Source organism: Mytilus galloprovincialis, chromosome 6 (genome assembly GCF_965363235.1).
Source record: "Mytilus galloprovincialis chromosome 6, xbMytGall1.hap1.1, whole genome shotgun sequence".
Lineage (NCBI taxonomy): Eukaryota > Metazoa > Mollusca > Bivalvia > Mytilida > Mytilidae > Mytilus > Mytilus galloprovincialis.
The window spans coordinates 52,429,825-52,442,624 of record NC_134843.1 but is presented as its reverse complement, the minus strand read 5'-3'; the positions used below and the strand labels follow the sequence as shown (position 1 = coordinate 52,442,624).

The window sequence follows — 12,800 nt, the reverse complement described above, 5'->3', positions numbered from 1 at the left end:
TGTCAACGAGACAACAACCCGACCAAATAAAAAACAATGATTGTGACATCCAAAAAAAGAAGTACAAAATAATGAAAATTAATTTTAGATAAGCAAGTACTTCAAGTCAAAAAGGACGTTCATTCCAACTGTATATGAAATGATTTTCAATTTTTCAGTTCGAAAATAACTTTTTTTTGGAAAACGGTTCTTCAAAATTACGTTTTCTTAGTGTTGAGGATGTAATAAAAGTTTTGTTTTAAAAAGTTTAAATTCTGAAAAGTTAGTACCATTGAGACATTTTTTCCAATCCAATTACGTAGATTCTAACAAATATAAACAGTGTACATACATATTCAAATCGGGTGTCCTACATTATCTATTTCTATCTAGTGTGTTTTCATTATAATTCAGTATATTCATTGAAACGAACGAATGGTTTTGTACAGGTATAGTTTTATTTAACCTTGACAATTTTATCTTACATGTAAAATAAGTATGTCAGGTTTATTTATCTCGTGAGGTCTGTAGGTAAATTATAGAAACAACATTATGGACGGAAGAAGGTACTTTGAGTACATTGTTGTCGGTTGTGGTGGAGTTGGTAGTGGGACATTATATTGGCTCTCGAAAAAGGCTGGTATAGGTACGTTTACATACGCTTGTTTTTTTATATATATATTTTCAATTCGAGTGATAGACATTAGACATAAGACATAAAGCGTTATTTAAAGTCGGTATATAATACAAGTACACACATAAGTTCTGAAGAGCTTTTAAAACCGACAGACTGAGCAACAATAAAACAAAACATGCATATCAAGTCATGCACACATAAATTGAAACATATAAAGCAAGAGTTCATATACATGTAGGTATGTAAACATGCAGCACACAAGTCTTTTAAGCATCTCACATAGACACTTCATTTAGTATATACATGTACATGAATATCACACTATGCGTATACCAGTGTAATGGTGAATATCACATAATGGCATGACACGAATAAACATATATATACATATATCGATCTAGACATCATATACTTTTCAAAAATATACATGAAGGAACCCAAGTGCTTAAATAGGCATAACATTTAGTGATCCTTGGACTTCTCCTGTCCGTCAATTTGTCATGTGCGGGTTGTACAAATCTTCTTACCGCATAGAGTATGCAATCACATTGCGTAGAAAATTGACGTTACCACATACCATTAAGCTTGTCATATTAAAACGAACCCTTGTAACAAGTTAACTTCAGAATGTGAGAGACGTGTAGATATTTTTGTTACAAGGATACAGGTATAATATTTGTCAATGGGCGTCAGGAAAAAAATAACCATTCAATTACAAAACAGGTAATATATATTTTCACTACGATAACAAATGAGAAACAAATTTCGAGAAAGCGATTTCACAATGGAGAGTTAAGTGTCCAGAGATAACAGTATGAAGTTTTTCTTCAAATTGATTTAAATTTGAAAATTAAAAAAAAACATAGTATGTAAGCGCTAACGAAGAGATAATTTGTATATAATGTATAACGGGTAAATAAAACAACAACTGTATCATTGGTTTTTCTTATTGATTTGGGCACGAAAATGCGCAACAGTGTCCTCTACAGAATTGTTTTCTGCCATTGTGTCATGGGTTTTTAATTTTATGATATACAAATATTTTAAACGTGTTAACTGATATTACACAAATTGTCATTATTTATCTTCAGCTGCATACATTTCTGTTTTATTTCAAGAAATTTGCAACTTAGCAATCCCTTTTGGAATCTGTTATTTATTTTAGTAACGTGCAATACTATGCAATTATTTCCCGTGCCTGAGGGAGATATGAAGATTTGTTCACCCAAGAATACTCATATTTCACGAGGGCTCTCCCCGAGGGAAATATGATTTTTCGAGGGTGGGCAAATCTTCATAACTGCAGAGGCAAAGGGAAATGAATGTTTTATTCCACTGCCTATGCTTTGTTTACTATCAATGCATTAAATATTATTTTGCATATTTTTTTTATTTGTCCGCTTGTTTAATAAGTTACACTAAACACGACATACACATTGATAAAAAGTAAATTAATAGACTTTTTATTTGATCGTATAAATAAATCTGAACACGATAATGATTTTTTCTATCACTATTTTAAGAAGAATAAGCAATTCTAAACGTTATGTACAATAACCGCGCGTAACGTCGCACGATGTAATGCCGATCGACATTTCAGAGGGGAATATGATCCTCAGAATGGAATATTATACAGTTATTCAATATGTAACTATGCAATAGATCAACATATATTTCCCGAGGTATGAAGATCAGCTCATTGTTCTATTACCCGAAGCCAACGGCTAAGGGCAATAGAACACTGAGCTGATCTTCATACCGAGGGAAATATATCTTGATCTACTGCACTGTTACACATTCAATAACTGTTATATTACCTAATACATACTGAGTCAGTTCTAACAAATTCTTAGAAATAAAACACACGAAAGTAACAACTGTATTAATTACAATGTGTAAGGAGCATACATGTACAACCAATACTTTAGAAATTCAATAAAACATACATGAAACAATAAACCCAAAAATGTTTAAAAGACCCAATTTGATTGGACAACATGAATACCTTTCAACTAATCAGTTTTCAGAATAAGAGGTCATAACAGGTCAGTGCAATAGACTGCACACAGGTGCAATAGAACGATAATTTCCAGCGAAATAGACCATGGAACAAAAAAATGGCAGACAAATAGCAAAAAATAGAGAAATATTAATAAAACAGTAAAATACTCTTTATTAGGTAATAAGAAGATTTGTTCAATGACACGTGGGATAGTTTCAACCAATCAAATATTGATTAAACTATCAATATGAATTGTATAAACAGTGGAACAATTTTATGCATTACATAACCGATCCAGTTGTTGCTTTGGCGATAACGCCGTAGACATTTTAATAGTCAGCCATTGTTTAAAATATACTACATATGTAGGTCAATTGACGGCAACAGAACACATGGCAAACAAGGTTCTTACTTTCTCAGGAAAAGTTTACCTCAGATGAATTTTGGGTATAACTTTAATATCCTTTTGTTGTATGTTAATATAAAACCCTTCGCATGTTTCGGTACTTTTGAAAACATCCTTGGCGTTCATTTTTTTGGATTTGACCGATCCTGATTGAGGTCACCCAGCAAAGCACCACGAATTTTCGAATTCGTGAAAGTCAATAAATCACAAAAACAAAAAAGATATCTTGGCCTAAATAACAGTGCAGCGATATAAGTATGAACCGTGTTAACTTCTTTTTTCTTTGCCCTCAAGTAAAACTATGTTACTCCGCTGCGGTGTGATATGCATTACGGCCGCTGTGTTTACAGCCGCAAAAACATGCATTTCAAACTTGATACCGTATGTATATACATTGTACAAATGCACATGCAAAGCTATATAATATGTTGATACCTTATCCTAGCATTGCAAAAGGTCATGTGTTTCTCTGACATTTTATAACCTCTTTACACTTTTGTACTGATTGAATTGTCTTATCTTAGGTCAGTGGGCGGATCCAGGATTTTTAAAAGGCGGTTATTCCAAATAGTCAATTGAACCTGACGATTGGAAGAATGTAATTTTCTGGTTGACGATTTAATGCTAAAAAAAATCCGTTTATCTTTGGAAACACGATTGTTTTTTTTTTTTTTTTTTTGTGTTTTTTTTGTGTTTTTTTTTTGCTATGCAAAGAGTTATACATTCTCTACAACCTGTCGAATCCGTCGCTTGCATAGGTTACATATACATGTACCAGAAAATGTATATAGAAGCTAAAAAATGGACCAGCGTTATACAAACTGTGCAAAATATTACTTTCATTTATATCTATTGTTTAATTTTAATAGATGTTCTCGGTCTCGAACAGTTTGAACTTGGACACCATAATGGAGGTTCACAGGATCACTCCAGGATCATGTAAATATATTTTTGTGTACATGGGTTGTTTTTTGTTTGTGCCATTGGAAGTGTTGTAAGCACATAGTCATAGTCATTGTTTTTGTTTAAACTAAAAACCAACGACGAATTGTTTTAATTGGGCGGTTCAGTTGAATGGAGTTAACAGAAGAAAAAAAGAAGCATACATGTATCTTTTTATATTAGAACTCTGATATTGTTCAAGAAATCAATGTGGACTAGCATTGCACAGTGTATAAATGTCATATTGTTTGATTTGTGAGTGTCTAAGAACTTAAGGACAGTCCTTTTGAAAAGTAGAACAAACCCCTATATACATGTGATGCGTAAATATACAAACTGTACGTACGATGCGCTTTCCGTAATTACATGTGACGTTACGCACGATATTGCGTCCCAATTGGTAACGTCAAATTTTGACGTTTTACGTCGGAAATTGAGTTTTGTTTGTAATCATTTTTGATCGATATGGATACTTCAAAGTCTTGAATATGTATGAAATATTTCCTACTGGTAGTTACTCAAGCAAAAATAAACAATACAAAATAGGTATTTGGTTGAGAAAATAGTGCCTATAGTATACTATATAATGCGTTGGTCACCCGTTTAAATTTAAGAAGAGAGGGAAGGGAGAAAGCAATTCATGTTGCTTAAATAACATAGTTTTTGTGTTTTGTGCTTTTATCTTTTATCTTTTTTTAAATGTTTTTTTTTTTTGTGTTTTTTTTTTTGGGGGGGGGGGAGGGTGTGTGTGTGATGATAAGTGAAAGGATTTTAATGAAAAAGACTTCTATTGTTTACAACGGAGTAATTGAATCAAGAAAGAGAATGATTGCGTGAAAAAATAATTATATTCATCTGATATGTTTACAAGCTTTGTATAATATCGAGGTGTAACTCCTCAGGTACAACAATTTTACTGCCTCCTTCAATTTCAGCACAAATGAACCGTATTGCAGATGAATGGCAAATCACAGTTCTACGCTTCACAAGTTTGAAAATAAACGGTTGATCTTTTATCCTCTCGTAATATAGCCCTTTTACAACTTTAGAATCTTGGTTAAATGAACAACCCCAGTCATCTGAAATATTTTACCTATTTATTGACAAATTACCATTATGTTTTTTTGGTTTTTTTTTTATTTTAGATAATTATTCATGTTCTATTTGATTATAACTACTATTATATATCACAGTTCTTATCGTGGTTTCTATGATTCTATCTATTTTCGAAATTTGTAAAATGGTTATTTTGTTTTGTCCTCTGATCTTAAAACATGAAGTCGAACCGTACTTGTTATTTAAAAACAATGAAATATCGTTCATATATCATATGATAATACGAACTGCTTTCAATGTCGATGGCCAAGGAGGGTGATTGGCCTAATGAGTTCATATAAAGTGATAAAAAGCCTGCGGCGATTTTAAGATAAGCTCGTGGCGAGATTTGTTCGACTCCGATCCTAATCGACAGTTATTGCAAATATTTTAACTTAAGGTCGCCTGATGTCCGGCTTCTCCTGCCTATGATGACAGGTCAATAAAATACAACAAATGTCATTTATACATGTACATGATGTAGTGGTGTTTAACACCAAAACAAAGAACAAACTTTAAGAAATAATTTGAAAATACATATATGTATAGCGTCCCGAATCGAAAACGTTCAAAACGTAAGAAAATTGTTCAGTGGACAAACTTGCAAGACATTTGATTTGTTAAAAAACGAAGTCATTTCTACTTAACAGCTTATCAAAAAGTATGTTATCGTATTGTGGGGTTAAAGCACAATTACTCAAAAGCACTATTTGGTATGCTAGAAATAAAATATTTAATATAATGACGTTGAAACTGACAGTGTTTTGGTAAAAAGCGGCGAAATTCGACATTGGACAATCTTGCAAGACATTTTCCCGAAGCCAATGCGTTTTTATTTGTGGTGTGAGTGCTGTAAAATTCCGGATTTGAAATGGTCTATGCAAGCACTTTTGTAGGAATAATATATGAAAACAAAATTTTATATCATCTGATATTTTAAAAAGCGATAACTTTTGATAACTTACCATTTTCCAAAACCTGACCATGGCGAGGATTTTTCATTTTTGAAAAAAATCAGCTTTGACCGTTCCATCAACACAAAAAACAGCAATGATATAATAAATTATATATGACGTTTATCATTCATGCGAATTTTCGCGGATTTTAAATTCTTTTTTAGACCACAAAAATTCCCGCACAAATTATTTTGCGAATAATTTGTTACGTCTGACACGCATATTTTTGACGTTTTGGCAACATTTTTATCATTATTTAAAACTATTATGAAAATTTAAAGAATATTTTTTTTATATTTTTGGAAACAGTAATACCTGCCTAATCTATGGATATAAATTTCATAAAGTTGAACTATTTAGATTTCTTAGAAGAGCTATTTATCAAATTGCTTTGTCGCATTTCAATGCATTGACGCAATAACGTGCTTAACGTCATGTACCTTCAACAGGAAATCTCAAATTAAAATGCTATTTGTCATCAATTTGTAAAGTTTGCAACAGTGATGCGCAAGGCTTTTTATTGTCATTGTTTTACAGACGATTAGCTTACCACGATAACAGATATACTAAACTTACACCAGATACCTACAAAGCGTAAGTACTTTATAACACATAATTATTATGCCAAATTGTTTTTCACAAAATAGACGTGCATGTTAATATGAGTAAGGGAGCGACCATTTAACTGCAAACAAGGAGGATATGTTTTTTTTCTTATTTTTTCTTTATTTATTTAGTTTTTCGACGTGATCAATCAGATTATTTTTATTTCAATACTTAACAGTATAAGGTTAAAGGGAATTTTCATTCAGAATATTTTCCCCCATCAAATCAGAGGATCAGAGGGCACCACGTTTTTGTTTGTTTTTTGTTTGTTTGTTTGTTTGTTTGTTTGTTTGTTTGTTGTTGTTTTGTTGTTGTTTTTTGTGGGGGAGGGGTAAATCTTTCTCATTTCATAAACCCAATCATTAATTTACAAAGATGGGAAGCAGTAGAAAAGGAATCCGGCATACAGTTAGTCTACAATACAGGAGGAGTGCAATTTACCAGGAAAGACGAAATGTCTCATGTCATCGATGCTTATGCTAAAGCAATGGCCGACAATAATATCAGGTATTTTTGAACGTTACAAGCAATTGTTTAATATTGGCTTTGTTTTTATTTAGATAGGCGAATAATTCAAGTATGTGTATGTGGAGAGAGTATCGAACCTTTAACTTTACTGTTGAAACCTTAGTTACATAAACATTTTAGTTGTTATAATCATACATGTATAAAAGAAGACAAAACCCCTCTCTGCAGAGACACTACACAATACATGTATTTATTTTCACGGAGGCTGGATAACCGAGTCTAATTAATGAATTATTGTGTCTCTAGACTGCGCACTGAGTTGGTGAGTTTGAATCTTGCCGGTCGTAGTTTTGTTCGATTCTAAAATCAATAGGTTAGGATTATCAGTCGTTCGGACAAGCTTCCTCCACCAAAATAAACTGACGACCACCGCACAGAAATAACACAACAGTGCTGAAAGTGGTGTTAAACTCCAAGTAACAAGAGCAATCAAGTAATCAAGTGTCTGAGACAAAAAATTGCTATATGATGAGATTTCTTTAAGCATATCTATTTAATCTTTATTTTGTCAGTTTTGAAAGACTAACGGGAAGCCAGCTCAGAGCTAAATTTCCGCAGTTTGAAATTGATGACACATACGATACAATTTATCAACCAATAGCTGGACTCGTAGATTCAGCTCTTGCAAACTCTGTTCATGTTCAACTAGCTAGAGCCAATGGAGCTACTGTTTTAGAACACTGTCCAGAAAATTGAAAAGTTGCCTAATGAAAGATTACTGGTATGTTGATGTTGATAACATTTGCAGTAAGCGAGTTGTCTTAATAAAAAATATAATTTAATGTTATTGTTTTTAGGGGGTGGGGTTGCTAATTTTTAATCCTTTTGATCAAGTAATTCTATTGTTGAGATCTTTGCGTTAATGCAGCATGAATGAGATAACGTTAATCTACTGAATCATACAATTCGGTAGGAGACCCAACTAATTATTTTTGTTTCAAAATCTAATTGGTCCAATAAGTCTCAGCGTCTTTACTATATACTTGTATAAGAGAAGTATCTTAATTCCATCTTAGGTGCAACTCAGTTTAAGTCCGTTTAAAATATATGAAGCGGAATTGAAAACCTAAAAAAGATGTTTACTTTAAAGAAAATGTTTCAATGTATCAAAAAACATATTTGTTTTTAAAAATTATTTTTAATAATCAGAAGTAATTTATATTTTATTAAAAGATATATTTTGCTTTAACTGAAAGTATGCGTAGTTAAAATCGTAAAAATTTGATGAGTGCGACGAACTTTATGGACTCACTAGCAACATTCGGATATTTTGTTTAAGAAGGAAACGAAAATCATATTGATGGCATATATTTGACAATTTAAGGAAGCTCGCGGGTACAAAATTTTCGGCCAAAAATTAAACATTTGTTTTTCTTGCATTATAAATTTAATTTATTACACTTAAACTATCTTTTATATATAACTTTATGACATGGTACAAAATTCAACCAGAAAAATCGATTCGGTTTGGCCCAGATGACTTTTAAAATGTTTATATCATTGAAAAAAGCTCCAAATTATCTTCCTTTGGTGCAAAAATGCCATTTTTTGGTTTTAAAATTGAAAAATCTTTTTTAACTCATCGGTGACCTATACTTTTTATTATCGTTTTCAAATAAGCTGTACATAAACTAAATATTTGTAAAATTTTAGCGATTTCTATACTTTAGTTTTATTTCGATATTACCTCTATTTCTCCTATTAGTTCAACAGGAAAAAGGACATTAACAAAAATGTATGCTTTTTTCGGAGGCAGATTTTGAGTTTAAACGAACGGTGACCCCATTTTTTTATTTCATTTTTCTATTAAGGATATGATAAAGTTCATTTATAAAAAAAAATAGCGAAATCTTATATCAGGAAAAACAAATGATAGCCCCCTTAAACATATAAATATAGGGCAAATATGTAAAGATACATTTAAGTTTCTACTTTACATAGTCATGATGGTAGGGTTGCCAATAAGAATTTTAGTTTGAAGTATTTCAACAGTGTACATTTTTATCTTATAATATTTGAATAAAAAAAAACAAATAGAAATAAAGCAGGTCGTCTTGTGTTGTATAATTCGCATTGTTTTAGATAATTTGTCAAAATATATCACTTATCCTTTCCAGGTACATACCCCAAAAGGCATATTTCAGTGTCGTCGTCTAATAGTCACTGCTGGTGCTTGGATAAACCATGTTCTTGGATCTATTGGTGTCCATATACCAGTTTATGTTACACAAGAACAAGTCACATATTTTGCTACACCAAACGTAAAAGATTTTACCAAGGCAAAGTAGGTTGAAATTAATAAATTATAATCAATTTTGAATATAGGAAAACATTTAATATCCCGAGATCGAACTGCAATCTATTCGTCTTTATGTGGACTGGTTATACGGTATACGTATGATGTCAGAGCGTAGTCAATGTAGTATACGAGGTACATGTTACCAGTACGCATTAACATTATAAAGTATATACGTTAGTTGAGTTCTTGTTGTAGATTAAACAACAATTGCTGAATACTTTACTTACAAAAAAATTGCATACATGTGAAATTTATCCTTTTGTTAGATATCTTTAAAATTTTGCTCCCAATTTATGTTCTGTGTATCTTAACTTGGGTACAATCCGTGCCATTTATATCTCATCCTTTATTTCTCATTTATTTGAAGGTACCCGATATGGATTTATCACTCCGCTAAATACGACTTTTATGGGATGCCAATGCATGGTAATTCAGGTAGCAAAATTGGGATAGACGCTGGTGGTCCAGTTGTTTCCGTTGACACACGGAATTATGAACCAGACAAGACAAGAGAACAAGCTTGTATAAAACATTTGGAGAGAACAATACCAAGGGTAATATTGTTTATATATCAGACAAACCGTTAAACACTTGATTTCTATCCTTTTATTGAATGAAAAAAAAATGATACTATAAAAAGAAGATGTGGTAAGATTGTCAATGAGACCACTCACCACAAGAGAACAAAATGACAGTAAAGACAAATCTGATAAGAAAAGAAATTAGAAAAGAAAATAATAACACCCGAAAAACGACCGAAGAAAAAAAAATACAGAAAGACAACCATAACTTATTGTTAATCAAAAGATTAGACATTTGAAATAGCTATTGCACAGTATGTTCTAAAAAAAATATATAGTATAACACATTGTACATGTTGTATAATAAGTACATGCAATCATGTATATTTAAGACTCGAAAATAAGAATCTATTTATATTCAATGTATATTTTTTTTTCTCCTCTTTACAAATGAATAAATATTTTTAGTCCCTAGGACCTATAATGTATACTAAGACTTGTCTCTACACAATGACACCGGACCGTCATTTTGTTGTGGATGATTGTTCTAAGAATGGATGGGATAATGTGATCGTCTGTTGTGGAGCTGGTCATGCGTTTAAGTACGTGGTATACTATGTGATTATGTAGAATTATTAGAATAAGTAGGAAAATAGGACCATTTATGCGAGAAAAAAATCATTAATTATTTTCCGTCATAATAACATCACATAGCGAATTAAAAAAAGATACTGCGAAGTAATATTAATATCAAGAATATGACGAGAGATAAATGAAACAAGCCCCACAAAGTCACACGATGGTCTCCCATGATAATTGAACTATAAGCCGTCAACATACAATAATCATCTAATAAATTGAAGAAATACTATAGAAAAATTTGTATTTACTCAATAGCACAAATACCACAAGACTGTAGGAAATGACAACAGTCAACACCATACATGTAATAGTGAAAACTAAACATATCATCCTTGTATATATATGTATAAAATTGAGAATGGAAATGGGGAATGTGTCAAGGAGACAATAACCCGACCATAGCGAAGATAACAGCAGAAGGTCACCAACGAACTGTGATTTTGTTTGTTTTTTTAATTTTGCTTTTACTCTTACTACATATCCTCAAAAAGGATGAGGTTTCTGCACATGAAAATAAAACAAAACATTACTAGTAAAACATGTTGCGCTAGTGCCAGTTTATCTGAATCATCCGTGCTTTTTGTTATTGTTTTGTTGTTGTATGTGTACAGTTTGTTTTGAAGGAAGTCAATAATTGATGATTGATGTTGTTACTGTACTGTCCAATATGTTTTTATAATTTGTGTGCCATTTGTCTTTCGTTTATTTAATTGCCTACATGATATGGACGAAACATATGGAAAGTGTACACTTCATATTATTTAATATTTTTTTTCAGATTTGCCAGTCTTTTAGGAAAAATACTAAGTGAAATGGCAATAGATGGCAAAACCAAGTATGATATTTCGAAGTTTAATATAGACAGAGAAGCGATCACAAACCCTGACTGGACACCAACATTATACATGGGCACTGGAGGAAAAGTTCCGACGAAGCAGAGCTCAGCTTCGAAACTGTAATAGTTTGAACTGTGAATTCGATGAATAATGAAATATAATTGAACTTTACAATTTTTTCTAAACAATAATTTAAATACAAGGATACAAGAAAGAAGGTTCAATGACGTTTTGATTTTAGTGATTGGTGCATTCCACATTTGTAAAAGCATAAACGGCATAACCTATAACAAACAACACGCCTTAAACAAACCATGTATTGTCACTGATGATATTTGGAACCGAAATTAAACTCTGCAACCCCGCAAAAATTTCAAAGACTAACCGAACATTCTAATTTCAGTAAAGTTATAAACTAAAATGTAAACATACCAACGATAATTGTCTTTGTAGTTATAAATGAATATGTAAATGTGTATCATGTGTATCCAACCGAATTAAAACAAACTGTCAAGGCAGTTTAAGAATTCAATCTTTCTTTACAATTATTTGATACAGCTACAAACTATATTTTGTCATGAAGACGTAAATGTTTATAACATGACAATTTAGTGTAACTTACGGTCATACCGAGCGTATATTTATACATTTTATTTGTGAAAGCAGGGATTTTGTAAAATCTTTGAAATCTGTAGCAAATTGTAAAATCAGTAGCCGTTTTACATGTTTTACTGCTTTTGTAAAATATCAGAAAAACCTTTTTTTAAACATGTTAAGCTCACCTTCAATATTGGTGGGGCTTTTGGAAAATCACTAATTAGATATGTAAACCTTTTACAAATATACATGACTTAACAACAGGAATGCATTTCTATCACATATATAAAATTATATATCATAAATTAAAAATCTGGTAAATTAATCCGATAAACACATTGTGACCTAGTTATAATAGTATGTGTCTATGAACACTCCGGATTTCTTCAAGCAAATCATACATGATTTATTTCAATGTTTCATTGCAATAGTTCCTTGAAAATTGAGATAAGGAAATGCTAGTCTGTCTATTATGCCGACAATCATAAATTGTTCCTTTTGTAAACTTAAGACCAGTTAAGTTGGTAACTTTACGGGGTAAAATGACTCCATTCATTCATTTCCTTTTGCAATTCAAATATCCTATATCAAACTCGGGTGTTTATAATAAAACGATACCAGAATTATTTTTTGTTCTCCAAATGGACATTTCGTCTATAAAGGACTCATCGATGACGCTCGAATATAACAGTCAAAATCTAGTGAGAAGGTGAGGAGCATTGCGAACCCTACATTCCTATGTATTTTACTTAAT

The 12,800-nt window shown here is 31.6% G+C and overlaps 1 protein-coding gene across 1 annotated transcript; it reads left to right on the top strand.

Annotated features, from left to right (window-relative positions):
- Window positions 1-476: 476 nt before the first annotated feature.
- LOC143079865 (monomeric sarcosine oxidase-like) lies at window positions 477-11,985 on the top strand. Its single transcript, XM_076255501.1, has 9 exons — window positions 477-625; window positions 3,894-3,963; window positions 6,555-6,611; window positions 6,999-7,130; window positions 7,664-7,839; window positions 9,231-9,435; window positions 9,818-10,004; window positions 10,440-10,573; window positions 11,392-11,985. Exons 1-9 carry the CDS (start codon window positions 532-534, stop codon window positions 11,570-11,572), a joined length of 1,236 nt encoding a protein of 411 aa, XP_076111616.1. The 5' UTR covers window positions 477-531; the 3' UTR covers window positions 11,573-11,985.
- The last annotated feature ends 815 nt before the right edge of the window (window positions 11,986-12,800 follow it).

Bases quoted from the DNA above. Each gene is read 5' to 3' on its own strand.
- LOC143079865 (XM_076255501.1), top strand. From the start codon at position 532: ATGGACGGAAGAAGGTACTTTGAGTACATTGTTGTCGGTTGTGGTGGA. The intron at 7,840-9,230 runs AAAATTGAAAAG...TTCGCATTGTTT, and splicing joins TGTTTTAGAACACTGTCCAG to TAGATAATTTGTCAAAATAT. The intron at 10,574-11,391 runs GTACGTGGTATA...ATTTTTTTTCAG, and splicing joins GGAGCTGGTCATGCGTTTAA to ATTTGCCAGTCTTTTAGGAA.